General features: G+C 38.6%; 1 protein-coding gene across 5 annotated transcripts in view; it reads right to left on the reverse strand.

The window, feature by feature from the left end:
- The window catches only part of DYM (dymeclin), a 373,309-nt gene that overhangs the window by 72,987 nt on the left and 281,250 nt on the right, over positions 1-19,072 (reverse strand). For 2 of the 5 annotated variants that reach the window (XM_060029019.1, XM_060029020.1), the window contains one exon: positions 6,027-6,209. The exons of 2 other annotated variants lie outside the window; for them this stretch is intronic. In XM_060029019.1, the coding sequence (XP_059885002.1) occupies positions 6,027-6,209 (183 nt within the window). Of the gene's footprint in view, positions 1-5,963; positions 6,210-19,072 lie in introns of those variants that run through there. One more of the 5 variants, XM_060029023.1, reaches the window with a different exon arrangement.

The raw sequence follows: 19,072 nt of genomic DNA on the forward strand, positions 1-19,072 counted from the left end.
TTTTTAAGGATGTCAACAGCCTGGTTACTAAGAAAAGAACATCACTTTCACCACGGGTGGAGTAAAGACTGATTTGACATTATTAGAAGTGAACTTGAAGGAGAAAGTAAATTTCCAGGTTTGTTTTCAGATGTTTTCAGGCAGTGAATACGCAAACCAATGAGAAGCTGTAGGAACGTTTAGTGAATGCGGATAGTAGTCAGGCATGATGACTACAAACAAGGGTTTTATTATCAAACTGCCTCGGTTTGAGTTCTGGCTCTATCACTTTCTGAATATGTGATCACAAGCAAATTAAATCTTTCTAAGTTGGGTTCTTTAACTGTAATTGAAAATAAAAATGAAATATACCTCAAAGTTTGTTTTTTAATGAAGATTAAGAGAGATCATGCACGTAAATGCTTAGCAAGTATGCAATAAAAGCTAGCAACGCTAATGATGAGATGAATAGAAAAGGAGCAAATGGTTTTTGATGTGGTTTAAATATTTAAAACTAAATAATCCAAACAATGTATTACAACATGATAATTTATCATCTATTACAGTTATGACCACGGAAAAAAGAAACTTTGGTTAGTCTTTTATCAGAAACAAAAAGAAAAAAATGCACTATTATGAAAAGAGGTATTGGTAATTAAAGAGAAAACATTTCCAATACACTGCAGGTATAGATTATCTGACATATATTGTGCACAGTTCAGGTGACTATCCAGAGAAAGAAAGGTAGAATGAGTGAGTGAGAGAGAAGGGGGAGGAGGACGAATGGAGGGAGGGAGGAAGGAAGGAAGGAAAGGGTAAAAGGAGAAAAAAGACAGGAAGGAATGAAGAAAGAAACTGAAATCAGAGAGGTCCAGAGAAAGGCAAAAGAGACAAGGGGTAGGGGTTTGCCATAAGGGCAGACTAAAACGATTAGGATGACGCAGGTTAGAAATATGAAAGCTAAAAAAGGATGTATTGGATAGTTCTATAATTCAAACATCTGGATAAACCTTGGAAAAACCAGGATATCCTCCACCCTGGAATGTGAAAGAGATACATTTATAAGTATTATAAGAAGATATTATTTTAGCACTTCAGTGCTCTTTCCTGAGTGGTATTCTTAGACCCAATTAGACATCGAGAGGCTCAAGAATATAACAGCGGTTCTGTTTACTTTGTATACACTTGAAATTTTTCATAATAAAAAGTTTTAAAAATTAAAAAAAAGCGTTTCCCCGGTGGTGCAGTGGTTGAGAGTCTGCCTGCCGATGCACGGGACGCGGGTTCGTGCCCCGGTCCGGGAAGATCCCACATGCCGCGGTGCGGCTGGGCCTGTGAGCCATGGCTGCTGAGCCTGCGCGTCCGGATCCTGTGCTCTGCAACGGGAGAGGCCACAACAGTGAGAGGCCCGCGTACCGCAAAAAAAAATAAATAAATAAAAAAAAAGAGTGTAATAGGCCACACTGGGCATAAGATTAATTTAAAAGGACAGAAGGCCAGGAAAAAGAGCATGCCAACAGCACAGCCCCAGGCTTTTGTTTTCCCTGGGAATACTCACAGCAGTATCGGGGCTGGTCTTTGGACCCTCAACTGATAGCTCCAATGTGAGAGAATGAGACTACCATGGACAGATCCAATAGCCACCCTAGCTTAGAAGCCATGTCCCAAACAGAAACCAATACCCCTTGTGATAGTCTCAGCTTCTAGGTCCCTGAAAAGGACATGCTTGGTTATGAATTTTTTCACTCAGGGAAGCCCAAAGCTATAGTCCTTTCAGTCCAGACTCAACTTACCATTCAAATGTCATTCTATCATATTCTCATTTTATTACAGCAGTGTTACCTAGTAACATGGCTGACATTCCACCTTCATCAGATTTCCAAGGAACAGAGCTAAAAGCAGCTTAACCCAAGGCCAATTTCCCATGTAAAAGAGAAAAGGGTTTTGTTGAACCTTTCCTCACATGCACAGTGAATCTTAATCTCAGTATCCTACTCCCCAAAATGGTACAAGCAAGAAACTAGAAATGAATGTGGACAAATCCATGTACAGGCTGGCTAGAAATGGCTTATTTTATTTTTTATTTAAAAAAAATTTTTGGCCGCACTGCACGGCTTGCAGGGTCTTAGTTGACTACCTCGTTGTCAAAAAGCACCTAGCCAACAGAAAAAGGTAGAAATAAGCTCTGATGGATGTCCCTTGGGCATTCATTTATTTCATAATCTTGTTACCACTACTTATCAATTTTAAAAGGAGGCACTTTTCCCATTAAACAAGAAGGACATGGGGCCAGAGAAGAAATATTTGAGAAGCAGCTTGAGGATGCTCTCACATATCCTAAATATCAACAAATCTACATGGGAGTACTGGTTCATAATGGTGAGAATTTAATTAAAGAATATAAATGTCAAGTCTAACTCTAAGATATAAACATGCTCATTTGAAATGATGTTTCTGCTTTATCCTAACTGCAAAGATGACAATAGTACCCAGCTGCCCCAGTTCTGTTAATGAAATTTAAATAATACTGATAGTGGTTTAGGAAAATGACAAGAGTGTGTGTGGCAAAGTAATTTGCTATAGCTGCAACCATTAGGTATATAGTTGAGGCGACTTAAGGAAAGCTCATGAAAACACTAATTAAACTGACAGCAAAGAGGGTTTTTTGTTTTGTTTTCAACATATTTATTGGAGTATAATGGCTTTACATGGTTGTGTTAGTTTCTGCTATATAACAAAGTGAATCAGCTATGCGTATACATATACTCCCATAGCCCTCCCTCTTGTGTCTCCCTCCCACCCTCCCTATCCCACTCCTCTAGGTAGTCACAAAGCACCTAGCTGATCTCCCTGTGCCATGTGGCTGCTTCCCACTAGCTATCTGTTTTACATTTGGTAGTGTACATATGTCCATGCCACTCTCTCTCTCACTTCGTCCCAGCTTACCCTTCCCCCTCCAATGTCCTCAAGTCCATTCTCTACAACTGCATCTTTATTCCTGTCCTGCCCCTAGGTTCTTCAGAACCATTTTTTTTTTTAAGATTCCATATATATGAGTTAGCATACGGTATTTTCTCTTTCTGACTTACTTCACTCTGTATGGCAGACTCTAGGTCCATCCACCTCACTACAAATAACTCAATTTCGTTTCTTTTTATGGCTGAGTAACATTCCATTGTATATATGTGCCACATCTTTATCCATTCATCTGTCGATGGACACTTAGGTTGCTTCCATGTCCTGGCTATTGTAAATAGAGCTGCAATGAACATTGTGGTACACGACTGTTTTGGAATTATGGTTTTCTCAGGGTATATGCACAGTAGTGGGATTGCTGGGTCATATGGTAGTTCGATTTTTAGTTTTTTAAGGAACCTCCATGCTGTTCTCCATAGCGGCTGTATCAATTTACATTCCCACCAACAGTGCAGGAGGGTTCCCTTTTCTCCACACCCTCTCCAGCATTTATTGTTTCTAGATTTTTTGATGATGGCCATTCTGAGTGGTGTGAGGTGATACTTCACTGTAGTTTTGATTTGCATTTCTCTAATGATTAGTGATGTTGAGCATCCTTTCATGCTGACAGCAAAGAGTTTTAATTTTTATTTCTGTTTACCTGCAATCATTACACAGCAGTGATATGGAGCAAATCAATGAATAGATCTGCAATAGTATACATACTTGTAGTTAAACTCATGTAATTGTGTGGGTTCCAGAGTATTCAGCAGTTTACAGAACTATGTGTTAAGAGTCTGGAATGGGAGCCTGGTTATAGTTCAAAGCTGATTTCAATTAAGTACTGAACAAGTACACAGGACTCTATTGGGATGAGCAAAAATTAACCTACTTGGGTAAACTGGCTTAATGAGAATGGATAGAGATGTTCTGAAGTATCTTAAATTTGATCAGAGTCCATGTGTCCATTTATGTGTTGCTGTTATCCTGAAAGAAGACTGGGAATTTTCACTTCAGAGGTCACTCTCACCCTCTCTTCCCCACCCCCAATTTTACCCAGCCTGTCTCTACCTCAGCTTTTAAAACCCTCACAGATGGGCTTACGGACCCCAGGCAGGAGCCTGGAGGACTCTTAATACGATGACACTGATCAGGCCAAAAATAAGACTTAGTGATATTGACAGGAGGGGGCTCAAAAGGAAATGGCCATCTGATAGGAGTTTCATAGAGAGGAAATAGCAGGAGACAGAGAGAGAGAGAGACAACCGGGAAGAAATAATTAAAATGAACATTTGAAAGTTCCGAGCTTGAGCCTCTAGACTCAAAGGACCCTCCAAGCGCCAAGTACAACTGACCAAGGCCCAGCAAACCATGAAATTTCAGGACACAATAATAGGGAGATCCCCAAAGCTTCCCAAGACAGCAGGTCATATGTAAAAAAGAGAAGAAAAACATTTTCAGACATGAGAAACTAAAAAATAAAAAACCTACCTCACATACACCCTTTCCCCAGAAAGCTACTGTAGTACATGCTCCACCAACATGAAGCAGTAAACCAAGAAAGAAGAATTCACAGGAGCCAAGGTCAACCAATGGAAACAGGGGAAGGAAATTCCCAGGAAGATGCTGCAGCTGGGCAGGAGAACCAGCGTACAACCTGCTTGGAGCTGGAAGCAGCTCTCCAAGAAAAGAATGGAACTGAGAATTTGATGTTCGACTATTTTGAGAGGAGTTTTAGAGTTACATCAGAAAGTCTGTATTTGTGTTAGTGACTGGATATTTGCAAAACATAACCAAGAAAGGCCTAGAATCCAGAACATACAAAGAAGCTACACACAGATAAATAACTCAGTAGAAAAAACTGGCAAAAGACTTGAATTAGCTTCAGAAAAGAGGAAATCCAAATTAAAACTATAATGAGATGTTACTACAAAACTGACCAAACTAAGTGTTCATGAGGATGTGAAGCAACAGGAATCTTATACACCACCAGCTGAAGAGTAAAATGACAGCACTCCAAGGGAAACGGTTTGGTACGATACATGTTATGCAGCGAATCCACTATGAGGTGTACACCCTGGAGGAAGGCATGTACATGTGCTTACTTATGATGGAAATTTACATTCATACTTGTGCAATAATTAAATTATTAAAAATCTTCCTAAATGTAAGTAACACAAGGACAGGGATAGTGGCTCTTCTGTTTCCTCTTGTGCACTATGAATCTCATTAGCTATGCAAGAAATTTTTGTGGAATCAAACTGAACTGGGAAACGCTAATACAACAATAGAAAGTTTAGCAGAAAAACCTTTTTAAAAAGGACAGGAGGTGAAAGTTCATAGACCTGTGAAAAATGTTCAATCACACTAATAATGAAAGAAATAAAAATTAAAAACAATAATGAAATACCATTTTTGATATAAAAGGACAAAATTAAAATAATTATAATAAAGCTGTAAAAGTATAGTGAGATACATCCTCTCATACATCACTTGTAGAAGTATAAGATGACACACAGATGCATTAATTGTACAATATTTCTGGAAAGCAATTTGACATGGGTTGCGTCTTGAAAATACTGATCCCTCTGACAGCAAAAACTAGTCCAATTCCAGTTTTAAGACTACTTCAAAAATAGAACTAAAAAAGGTGAGATATGATGTATTTACAAACTGATAATTATAAATTAATACAAAATATGAGAAATAACTAAATGAGCAATAATGGGATAAGAGTTAATATATTTTAGGACCTCCATAATACAGGTTATACAAATACTAAAATGTGAGATTTTCAAAGAATTGATGATATCACAGAAAAATGTTAATAATGTTAAGTAAAAACGGCAGAATACAGAACTATATAAAGTACGATCTCAATTCTACTAAATATATATGCGTGCGTGTACATATATGTCTGTATATAATACCTACACGTAGGGAAGGTGACAATTGTTATAGCAGAATAGAGAGCAGATAGAGTTAATGTTCAAGAGACTAATTATTGCAGTTTTTTTAATCAAGGTTTGTTAAACTTTCTCTACTTTAATATTTAAAAAAGAATCATAATAAATATCTCCATTTACACTTACCAGATCAATATTTTGCATGATATCCTGAAATGAAGGATGTGTTCGAAATTGTTCAAAGAGATCTCGTTTGTAAAGAAGTGCATACACCAAATTTGGATTGTGATGAAGAGAGTTTGTCAGGCAGGAGTTGATGATCTCTAACATCATTCGAATCACTTCTTCAATGACATTTAAGTCTTGTGCCTGATAAAGAAAGAAAATCCCCATATAGAGTCTGTGTTTTTTTCCTTGACACAGAATTAATTAGAATGAGGGCAACTGCTTTGCAATTCAAACAGCATTGGAAAGACCATGCAAAAGAGCTCTTCAAGATTACTTCTGTCAAGAATTTTTACAATTAAGTTTATCAGTTACTAAAGGATTTAAAATCTTTTGAACTTAGTATGGTGATAATTATAAATTTCACATAATAAATTATAGACTTGCCAATCTAGAAGGAAATTTGGAGCTTATTCAGTCCTTTGATTAATAGATCCTAACTTGTACTCTTATCACTGTATCACCCTAAATCATTAGACTTGCACAGTACAAAGTGGTGGTAGGGTCTTACCAATTCCAAGAAAAGTGTCTAATTCAGAATATGACCTCATTTTTCTGCACTGTCATTTCAACGTCCATATTTACAGATAAAGAGCCTACTGTTTTGTTTCTGCTTCCTCAGAGTCAATAGCCTTTGGGAATCTGAATGTGAAATAGTTATAAGAGCAAAACTCAAAGTAAGCAATCAATATCTCCCTTGAAAGAAAGAACAATGGAAAGCAAAAACACAGGTGAATACAACACTTTCCTTCTCCTCTTGAGTTTTCTAAATTATGTTTGACAGCTGAAGCAGAAATTATAACACTGTCTGATGTGGTTCTCAATGGATGTAAAGGAACACCTAAGACAATTACATTATAAACCAGGGAGAGCAAAGGGATTTAAAGAGGGGAAGGTTTCTACATCTCACTTGAACTGGTAAAATGTCAACACGACTAGACTGTGGTAAGTTATGTATGTAAATGCCTAGAGTGAATTTATACAAGGAGATAGTACACACAAAAATACTACTGATATGTCAAAATGGGATTCTAAAAAAATGTTCAAGTATCCACAGGAAGGCAGTCAAATAAGACAGATGAGAAACAAGGAACAAACAGAAAGCAGAAAGTAAAATAGGCAGACTTAAGTTCTAACATATCAATTATTACATTAATTGTATACAGTATAAATACAATAATTAAAACCCAAAGAATGGCAGAGTGGATAAAAAACACATGACCCAACTATATGCAATCTATAAGAAACTTCAAATATAAAACTCACTTTAAATAAAGTTAGATAGAAAGTAAAAGAATGGAAAAAGATATAACATGCAAATATTAATCTAAAGGAAGTAGGGATGGCTATATTAATATCTGATAAAGTACACTTCACTTCAAAGACTGTATGGCCTACAAAATAAAAAATACTAGCTGGTGCCTTACAGAAAAGTTTACCACCCCTGGTCTAGCAGACAAAAAGGTATACTTGTTTCCATACAATTTACCTCCACCTATATTGTTTTAACCATAATGTCCAGCATTCAATCAAAATTTATGAGATAAACAAAAAGCAAGTAAAAACAATCCATGTCCAAGAGACAAAAGTAATCAGCAGACCCAGAGATACACAGATACTGAAAATACCAAATAGGGAATTTAAAAGAATTATGATATACAAAATCTACTATGAGTCTATAATATGCTTGCATTGATGGGGAATTTTAGCAGAGTTGAAAACTATAAGAGGGAACTTCTCTGGTGGTGCAGTGGTTAAGAATCTGCCTGCCAATGCAGGAGACACGGGTTCGAGCCCTGGTCTGGGAAGATCTCACATGCCACAGAGCAACTAAGCTTGTGTGCCACAACTACTGAAGCCTGTGTGCTCTAGGGCTCATGTGCTACAACTACTGAGCCCACTTGCTGCAACTACTGAAGCCCGTGCACCTACAGCCCATACTCCACAACAAGAGAAGCCACCACAATGAGAAGCCTGCGCACCGCAACGAAGAGTATCCCCCCACTCACGACAACTAGAGAAAGCTCACATGCAGCAACAAAGACCCCATGTGGCCAAAAATAAAATTTAAAAATTACAAAAAAAAAAACAACTATAAGAAAGTAACACGTGGAAATGTTAGAATTAAAAAAAAAAGGTAATAGCAGTAAAGAATATCTAGATAGGTTCAACAGTAGACTTGAAAGAATCTTTTAGAGATAATGGCTGACCATTTTTTTAAAATAACAAAAGAATCAAACAACAGATACAAGAAGCTCAGAATAACTCCAAAGTATTCCCTAAACAACCCCCCCACCCATACAACAAAAAACCACACAACTAGATGCATCATATTCAAACTACTGAAGACCAAAGAGAAAGAGAAAATCTTGAAGGCAGCCCAAGGAAAAAACAGATTAAATACAGAGGCACAAAGCTAAGAATTACAGTAGACCCCTCATGAGAAATTATGCAAGCCAATCTAAATGAAGCAGCATCAATAAAGTGTTGAAATAAGAGTCAAGCAAGAATGCTATCACTAGCAAAAATATCTTTCAAATAGGAAGGTAAGATAAATACTTTCTCAGACTAAAAAAAGTTGAGATAATGTATTACTTGTACACCCACACTATAAGAAATGTTAAAGGAATTTCTTCAGACAGGAGGAATATGAAACTAGACAGAACTGTAGATCTACACAAGGAAATAAAGACATTTTTATTTTAAATCATTCTAAAGGAAAACTGATTCCAGAAACAAAACAGTAACAATGTATTATAGGTTTATATGTGTAAAACATGTAAAATTTATCAAAATGTCCTTCTACTAATGGGCATCCAATTTATTTTGTTTCCTTGTTTCCATAAACAAGGCTGCAATAAGCATCCTGGTAGCTCTGTTCTTATATATGGGCACTCTTGTTTCTCTGGGAGATTCCAGGAGAGGGATGGCTGAAAAGGTTGTGTTTGTAATGTTAATAGATGTTGCCAGACATTGCATAAGGAGCTATAACAACCCATTTACAATGACAATGTAGGAAAGCTCCTGCTCTCATTTTCTCATGAACAAGTGTAATTGTTCTTTTTAATATTCATTGCCTGAAAGAGTCATCAGTTTTTAATAACATTATATCACAATTTCCCGTAGTGATTAAGTATTTATCAATTCCTCTGAGTGATTCTTGTATTCAAAATGACTGTAGGTTCATGATTGGCCTCTTTTTAAAAACGTTATCATTATGTATTGCTTCTCTTTATTCATAAGTGTATGTTTTACTGATATTAATATTGCTGGGACTTCTCTGGTGGCACAGTGGTTGAGAATCCACCCGCCAATGCAGGGGACATGGGTTCGATCCCTGGTCCGGGAAGATCCCACATGCCATGGACCTACTAAGCCTGTGCACCGCAACTGCTGAGCCTGCACTCTAGAACCCTCGAGCCACAACTACTGAAGCCTGTGGGCCCTAGAGCCTATGTGCTGCAACTACTGAGCCCACGTGCCACAACTACTGAAGCCCGTGTGCTCTAGGGCCCGCGTGTCACAACTACTGAGCCCACGTGCTGCAACTACTGAAGCCCATGTTCTGCAACGAGAGAAGCCACCGCAATGAGAAGCCTGTGTACCGCAACGAAGAGTAGCCCCTGCTCGCTACAACTAGAGGAAGGCTGCGTACAGCAATGAAGACCCAATGCAGCACCCCCCCAAAAGAAATATGTATATATATAAATATAATATATATATAATATATATATACCATCTTTATTTTGTTTAGCATTTGCTAGGTATATCTTTAATTTTCAAACTTTCTGTGTTACTGAAAACAAATACGGTTAAAAACAACTATGCTGCTAGGCTTTATAATTTTTAAATCTAATCTAATAGTCTGACTTTTGAGTTTAATTCACTTACATTGTTATTACTGATATCTTTGGAATTTATTCCTACCATCTTGTTTTGTGACTTTATATCAGTAATCTATTGCTGTATAACTAACTACAGGCATACCTCATTTTACTGCACTTCACAGATAACTGTGTTTTTTTACAAATTGAAGGTTTGTGGCAACCCTGCATTATCAGATGATGGTTAGCAGCTTTTAGCGATAAAGTAATTTTTAATTAAGATATGCTCATTTGTTTTTTTAGACAGTGTGTTATTGCATACATAATAGACTTAGTGTAAACATAACTTTTATATGCACTGGGAAACCAAAAGATTTGTGACACACTGTATTGTGATATTCGCTTTATTGCAGTGGTTTAGAACCAAACCTGAAATTATCTCCAAGGTATGCCTGTTCTTCGAAGCTTAGCAGCTTAGAATAGCAATAATCATTTGTTTTGCTAACAATTTGGGCTGGCCTTGGTGGGAACAGTTTGTCTCTGCTCCATACGCTTCACACGGGGCTGCTTGAGTGGCGGTTGGAGAGTCTACTTCTATGACAGCTCTCTATCGTAATATGGCTGGCAAGTTGGTGCTGGCTGTGAGCTGGGGGCACAGCTGTGGGTGGGGACCAGAGCCTTTGATTCTTCTTTGCATGGTCTCTTCTGGGCTGCATGAGCTTCCTCACAGGTTGAAGGTTCCAGGAGATTCAATGTTGGAAATCACTTACTGTCACTGCCATTTAGTGTTACTACCAAATGGTGCCACACACAATTTACTGAGGAGTGGCAAAGTTCTAGAAGAGCACGTGAAGCAGAAGATGTTGTGGCCGTCATCTCTGGAATGTATAACCTGCCATATTTTTTTGCCATCCTTTATAAGTGTACCTCTTCCAAACCTGTCTTCCCTTTCCAGCTTCTGTTGAATTAATAAAGCTTTTTGTTATCCTGGCCCCTCCTTTTCCTCTCTGCTGGTTTACAGGCTAAAGATAGCATTTCTATTCTTATAGAGGTAGCCCTTAAAATTTTAACATACACATCCAACTTTAGAAATACTGCTGTCTACCTCCTGAACAAGATCTAAGGAGGTTAACATACTTTCGCTGCTCCTTGAACAGCAAGCCCCTGACTCCATTCTTCCTTGTTTTGTTACAGTAGCTTAGATTTTTAATTTCATCTTTTAAAAAACCCCATAAATTGGTTTTTAAAAAGTCAATGGTTAACTAAATTTACATATGAATTTCAGTGTACACCACTCTTTCTTGCATTCCACTTCTTTACAGATCTATTCTTCTTCTATTTGAAGTACATCCTTTAGTAGTGCTTTCAGTGAAGTCTATGGCTAATAAACTCTTTTAGTCCTTGTGTGGTTGAAATATGTCTTGATTTTGCATTCACTCTTACATTATATTTTAACTATATATAAATAAGAATTATAGTTAGAATTACAGTTACTTTCTTCTGCACTTTAAAGATATCGGTTCACTTTATTCTGGCATCTATTTCTGTCATGGAGAAGTTTACTGCAAACCTAACTACTGTTCCCCTGTAGAAAATCTTTTTGATAGCTTTTAAGATTTACTTTTTTATCCTTTAACACTCTTGAGTTTCACGACCATGTGTTTAGGTGTTGATTTATCTTTATGTATCCTGCTCAGTATACAGAGCATACTTTTCATCTGACAACCTAGTCTCTTCCATAAAGATAATTTGGATAATTTTTTCTCATTACCTTCCAATTTACTAACCCTTTTTGATAGTACCCACTTTAGAACTTATTTTGTCTACCGAGCTTTCAATTTTAATGACTATAGTTTTCATTCTAAGCTTTCTAATTGAATAGTTCTCTGAGTCATGTTCTTATTTCATTTCTCCCTGTTTTTATTTCATTAATTATTTATTCATCTCAATGAATATTATATCCTTCATTTATCTTTGAGGGTATTAAAAATACTTAGAGTGCTTTCAAAATTATCCTATTAAATTTTAATTCTCTTTGGATAAATTTACCTTACTTATGATCATGACTATGTTCATGACTGTCTTTCTTAGCATTAAGTTAGATTTTGGCATGTATTTGGAACTTTGGTTGTGTAGGCTCATCTGATGTAGCTTAATCCCCCCAAATCTACAGGTCATGCAGCAGCTTCCTAGAGCCCCCAGTCTGAAACTAGGTCTCACTGTTGGTATCTCAGGGCTGCTGCCCTGCAGTCACATTGAAGGCAGTATAGGCAGGGTCCGTCACCAAGCCACATCCCTCACAACGGGCTCAAGATCCCATCGTGAAGCTGGTTCTGTGTCCTCCCACCTCCCTAGGCATAGAACTTAATCGTCATTATTAGTACTTCTATTCAGGCTCTTTACAGTAAGTGGTCTATTCCAGCTCTCAGTTTCTAGCAGGGAACCTGGCACTAGCATGCTGCCTCTCACTGGGCCCCTTAGTGCTACGCCTGCCCTGCAGCAGTTGAGCTCCCAGCCACTCCCGCCTCCTTCCAGGCCTGAAGCTTGGCAGCCTCACTGCTTCAGACCTTACTATCTGCATTGACGGCTTTTTCTATTTCTGGTTGATCCTGAAGTATCTATCTCATTTTGGGGTAAGGCTATATGTTTTAAAGGTTCTCTTGTTACAGTTCATCTATTACTTTTATGTTTTTGGAACAAAGGGAACTATCAAAATAATCTGACTATAGCTCTCTCAATTATATTTTCATCTCACATTGGTATTTGAATTAGTAGAAGAGGAAGAAGAAACTTTGAGTTTCAGAATTCTCTCTCAAAGTCATCCAAGAGCAACCCAGTGCGATGCTATGACTACTGTAGTAATACAAGTCAGAATATTAACTTCTGCAGAATTTTATGTTCACAAGTATTCACATCCATTTATGTTAAGTCCTAATATATTAAACTTAAATATCAAAAATGAACTACCTCGGGCTTCCCTGGTGGCGCAGTGGTTGAAAATCTGCCTGCCAATGCAGGGGACACGGGTTCGAGCCCTGGTCTGGGAAGATCCCACATGCTGCGGAGCAACTAGACCCGTGAGCCACAACTACTGAGCCTGCACGTCTGGAGCCTGTGCTCTGCAACAAGAGAGGCCGCGACAGTGAGAGGCCTGCGCACCGCAATGAAGAGTGGCCCCCGCTCGCCGCAACTAGAGAAAGCCCTCACACAGAAACGAAGACCCAACACAGCCAAAAATAATAAATAAATACATAAATAAAAAAACTTAAAAAAAAAATGAACTACCTCGATAGCTTACAATTTCTGCTTTCAAACATATTGACAGTTTATTCTCAATGTTTTAATAAGTAATTTGCTGCAACAAGCAGGGTAATATACTCAACTCCCAAATAGGCACCTGCTCATTTAAACCCAAACCAAACTACTGACCATTTATTTTATTCCCAAGTCAGGTGAAGTACAAACTGGAAACTTTACATCAATAAGCATACTCCACGGTAGTTTAATTTCTTTTTTTTTTAATATTTCTTTTTTATTTATTTATTTTCCTTATTTTTTTGGCTGCTTCGGGTCTTAGTTGCAGCACACAGGATCTTTGTTGAGGCATGCTGGATCTTTCGTTGTGGAGTGCGGTCTCTTCGTTGTGGCACTCAGGCTTCTCTTCGTTGTGGCACTCAGGCTTCTTTTCATGGCGTGCGGGCTCCAAAGCGCGTGGGCTCTGTAGTTTGCGGCACGCAGGCTCTCTTGTTGAGGCGCCTGAGCTCAACAGTTGTGGTGCGCGGGCTTAGTTGCTCTGCAGCATGTGAGATCTTAGTTCCCCGACCTGGGATTGAACCCGTGTCCCCTGCATTGGAAGGCAGATTCTTTACCACTGGCCCACCAGGGAAGATCCTCCACGTTAGTTTTCACTTTTTGTTTTTTGGTTTTTTTTCCGGACGTGCAGGCTCAGCGGCCATGGCTCACGGGCCCAGCTGCTCCGCGGCATGTGGGATCTTCCTGGACCAGGACACGAACGCGTGTCCTCTGCATCGGCAGGCGGACTCTCAACCACTGCGCCACCAGGGAAGCCCTTAGTTTTCACTTTGCATTAACCAATCTGACTGAGGTTCCTTAAGGGTTATACTAACCCTCTTACACTTATAGGAGTTACTAGGTATTTTACTTCTTTTTTATTGTTTCTGTGACAAGTCCTAATTCTAATGCTATCTTTTAAAGATTATTTTCAGCTGCAGATTTACAAATTAAATGACAAGGACATAAAGCTTCTCTGACATTACTCAAATCAACTGAAAATATAATGTAAGAAGCTACAGCAAAGACATTTTATACGCTATCATATTTTGTCATATTGTCATCATACTAGAAAGCATCCTGTATATTTTAATGTTATAAAACAATTATAAAACAAAAATGAGAAATTAAACATAATTTAGAAATTAAAAATAAGTTTAAATTAGGGAGTGGTTGATTATAATTTTCTGACAATATCTATTTTAACATGTAACACTGTAAATCATTTAGATTTTAGACATTATTACAAAAAGAACAAAAAATAACTGCCTTTGCAAAGGGGATAAATTAATGCAATTACTATAACTGCAAAGAATCACATCTCTTAGTTTTAGATATAACTGCTAAATTACACTTTTATTAATTTACAAAACTGGTCCTTTAGGGAAGTGTATAAAAAAATGGACTTACATTTATGGAATAAGTTTTTTTTAAAAAAAGACAGGTTTTAAAATACTAACAAAAATTAGCTTTGTCAGAGATAATATCAGATGGCTCATTGATAGAGAAGCAAAATACGTGGAGAATATTGTGCCTTTTTCATTCATGGTATTTTCTTTTTAGTACATACAGCTTCTGTTCCAGGAATGGATTCCTCGTCAAACAGACTCTCTTCTCAAAAAAAAAAAAAAAAAAAAAAAAAGGCAAACTTATTTTATTGTAGAAAATCTCAAATGTAAAAACAAGGGCCCTGAGAAAATGGCTCCATTTTCAGATATTTCTGATGGTTTTGTACACGTTGGTAATGAACACTGAACATGATCTGTGCTAAGTAGTGAATTTACGTCAAACGGACAAGTTGGCAGTTGTGGGAGTATCTTACCCTGTCAACAGCAGTCATGGCTGCTTCATTATATAAACTTCCTTTTCCTTTCAAGAGGGAATTTATACAGTTAAATAGTTTCAAATAATTTATTTTTAGTTTCCTTAAGAGAAGCATATGTATCTTGTTTGTATTAGTTTTGGGGGGATTCCAAGAGAGTTGTCTAAATTTCCTGCATTTTCAGCAGAAAATAAAACCTTCAACAAAATTAATGGGACTTTGCCGAAGTGGGGAAGAGGGGGGAGGAAGCGCACAAGCAAGACTCTTTTTAAAGTTAACGTGCAAATGGCCTTCAAAGCCAATCATTCAGTGATGGAGTCTTGTTATCTCTATGTTGTTAAAATTCACTGGCACACACGGTGAAAAGCTTTGTGTCCACCATGTTATTTCCAGCCAGTATTGGATTTTTCCCAGAATATCGAGCTTCTGATAGCGAGAACTAGCTTTCTATTACATGCAAAATCACAGCTGAAGAATCAATCCTGTGACCAGAGGAGATAATGCGGGGAGGGGGGGCGGGGGGGAGGAAGGGGGAGGGCAGAAGGCTGTGCTCTAGCACCACCAACTTGGGTAAAACGATGTGGTCGTTTTCTCCATTCCTTGGACAGGGTCTGAATGTGGCCCACAAGCCTAAACTAGAACCCTGGGAAGGCTGTTATTTAAAACATGCTTACTGGTGGCAGAAAGGCAAGATAATGGTGGCTGCCAGGGGCCATGGGCTAACTTCACATGTTTTCCCATACCTGGAAAACAGCCAGAGAACACACAAAAAAGGAACATTCTGATTGAAATCCAGCTAGGCTGCAGCCCCCAACAAGCAGCTACCCTTAGCAGGCTACTCATACTGGGCAGCAAGTGGGGTGCCTAACAGTGCTTCTTACCCCTCCCCAGGCCCTCCCACTGGCAGAAGAGAGGAAGCACACACCCGAGCTTGGAGTTTTTCATATTGTTTTTAAAAATGCAAGGCTTTGCATCAAGAATTAGTGTTCACTTCCATTCTCCAAAATACATTGGTGTTGGGACTTCCCTGGCAGTCCAGTGGTTAGGACTTCACCTTCCAATGCAGGGGATGTGGGTTCAATCCCTGGTTGGAGAGCTAAGATCCCACGTGCCTTGTGGCCAAAAAAACCAAGACATAAAAATAGAAGCAATATTGTAACAAATTCAATAAAGCCTTTAAAAATGGTCCACATGAAAAAAATCTTAAAAATACAAAAACAAAACCAAAATACATTGGTGTTTTATTATAAAACCAATGTCCTTCCAGATCCTATAAAAAGTAATATCTAAGTGAAATCATTGTCTATGAAGATGTATTGCCTTTTTAAAAATGGCTTTGACATTGTTCTGAGTGCCTCCCATCACCCCACTCTGAGATACAAGAGTTCCGGTTCCAGTGCCAATTCTAACAGTAACTAGCTGTGTGACTTTAGGTAACCACTTAACCTGAGTTGAAGTTTTTTGTTTGCAAAAATAAGTGCTTGTTTTTATTTGCAAAAATAAGTGCTTTAAAAAATCCCTTCCTAGTCCTAGCTTCCTTAAAGAATGTAGAAAATATTGAATTTAGAAAGCACATTTTATTAGACTACCCAAAAATGTAATTAATGTAGAAAAATCTTAGGATGACCTCAAACTTCAGTAAAATTCAGAATTTACTTTAGATTATCGCAGCACCTAAAATAGTGTCACCGTTCGTTTAGAATGGAAAAAAAAGTCCCAACAAACTTTGAGAATAAAAATGTATAAGGCGAAGCTTGAAAATAATCAGTCTCTAAACCAAGGAACCTACTGATTCTTCTGTATCTCATTTTTTTCAGTGTTTGTTAATTATCTTTGATATTGTTAAGGCACAGAAGGGAAATAATCTCTAAACTGTATGTCAGGGATTTCACACGAATGTCAGAGACCTAATGATGCTTGGTGCCCTTTTTTCTTTCATTCTTGGGAAGAAGGGTAGGTGGTGCTAAGAAGGGCAGTAAAGAATCACATATAAGAGAGCTATTTACAAAGCAGAAATAGAGACACAGACGTAGAGAAGAAACGTATGGATTCCAAGGGGGAAAGGGGGGGGTGGGATGAATTGGGAGATTGGGATTGACATATAAACACTATTGATACTATGTATAAAATAGATAACTAATGAGAACCTACTGTATATAGCATAGGGAACTCTACTCAGTGCTCTGTGGTGACCTAAATGGGAAGGAAATCCAAAAAAGAGGGGATATATGTATACGTATAGCTGATTCACTTTGCTGTACTGTAGAAAGTAACACAACATTGTAAGGAAACTATACTCCAAGAAAAATTATAAAAAATAAAACAAAAAGAGGGCTTCCCTGGTGGCGCAGTGGTTGAGAGTCCGCCTGCCGATGCAGGGGATGCGGATTCGTGCCCCGGTCCAGGGAGATCCCACATGCCGCAGAGCGGCTGGGCCCGTGAGCCATGGCCGCTGAGCCTGTGCTCCGCAACGGGAGAGGCCACAGCAGTGAGAGGCCCGCGTACCGCAAAAAAAAAAAAAAAAAGAAAGAGCTATAGTGCTGATATTTAAAAAAAGGAAAAAGGAAAAAGAGAGGTAGCTACAAGTTAGTAGAGAGAAGCTCTAGAATGAGTTCTAGTCTCAGTTTTGCCCTAGACCGGACAAGTCCCTTTCTGTGCCTCAAATGTAAAACAAATGGGCTCTTTGGGCAATGCAGGGAAGCATTAAGGGACTCAGACTGACTTCTGCTTAGGATGTGGAAAGCTGCAAAGAATGTCATCTCCTACCCTAACAAGGAGGAATAGAGAGATAATTTAATAAGTCAAAAGTCTTCTTAAGGCCATCAGAGAATAGTTCTGCAAGGTAATGAAGTGAAATGAATTCCCAAGAGGGACGAGTCCCTCTAAGGAAGGAAGGAACACAAGCACTCCCTCGCTTTTGGCAGAGTGCAGGCAGAAGAGGTGGTCTCCACAGAAAGGGGTAAGAAGAAATCGGCTAAAATTTTAATGAATTCTTAAAAGCTAAGTGTGGTCTAATGTGTCAGTCTGGAAAGCGAGAAACTCAGATGCAGTGGAGTTTGCATTCACCCAAAAGTTCTTTTCCACTGGACTCCACCGAGCGCTCATGAGCCCCTCCACTTGGCTCAAGCTTGCAGAGAAGGTGACCAGCTGCAGCTGGGGGCAGGCACCAAGACTGCTACTTCCCAGGCATTCTTCTCATGCTGAGCAAAAGCCTTAAGCTACTGGGACAGCAAACCCTTTCAGCCTAGAGCACAGGCAAACTTCCACTATTTCTAGGGGAGAAGTAGGAACATAACCCACCTGCCTCTGAAGAGAAGCAAGAAACCCTCTCACCCCCAAGACACAGGCAAAGATCCTTTTTGTTTTTTAACATCTTTATTGGAGTATAATTGCTTTACAATGGTGTGTTAGTTTCTGCTTTATAACAAAGCGAATCAGTTATACATATACATATGTTCCCATATCTCTTCCCTCTTGCGTCTCCCTCCCTCCCACCCTCCCTATCCCACCCCTCTAGGTGGTCACAAACCACAGAGCTGATCTCCCTGTGCTATGGGGCTGCTTCCCACTAGCTATCTATTTTACGTTTGGTAGTGTATATATGTCCAGGCCACTCTCTCACTTTGTCCCAGCTTACCCTTCCCCCTCCCCATATCCTCAAGTCCATTCTCTAGTAGGTCTGTGTCTTTATTCCCGTCTTACCCCTAGGTTCTTCATGACATTTTTTTTTCTTAGATTCCATATATATGTGTTAGCATACAGTATTTGTCTTTCTCTTTCTGACTTACTTCACTCTGTATGACAGACTCTAGGTCCATCCACCTCACTACAAATAACTCAATTTCGTTTCTTTTTATGGCTGAGTAATATTCCATTGTATATATGTGCCACATCTCTTTTATCCATTCACCTGTCGATGGACACTTAGGTTGCTTCCATCTCCTGGCTATTGTAAATGGAGCTGCAATGAACATTGTGGTACATGACTCTTTTTGAATTATGGTTTTCTCAGGGTATATGCCCAGTAGTGGGATTGCTGGGTCATATGGTAGCTCGATTTTTAGTTTTTC

This window comes from Delphinus delphis, chromosome 13 (assembly GCF_949987515.2).
Source record: "Delphinus delphis chromosome 13, mDelDel1.2, whole genome shotgun sequence".
In the NCBI taxonomy this organism is placed as follows: domain Eukaryota; kingdom Metazoa; phylum Chordata; class Mammalia; order Artiodactyla; family Delphinidae; genus Delphinus; species Delphinus delphis.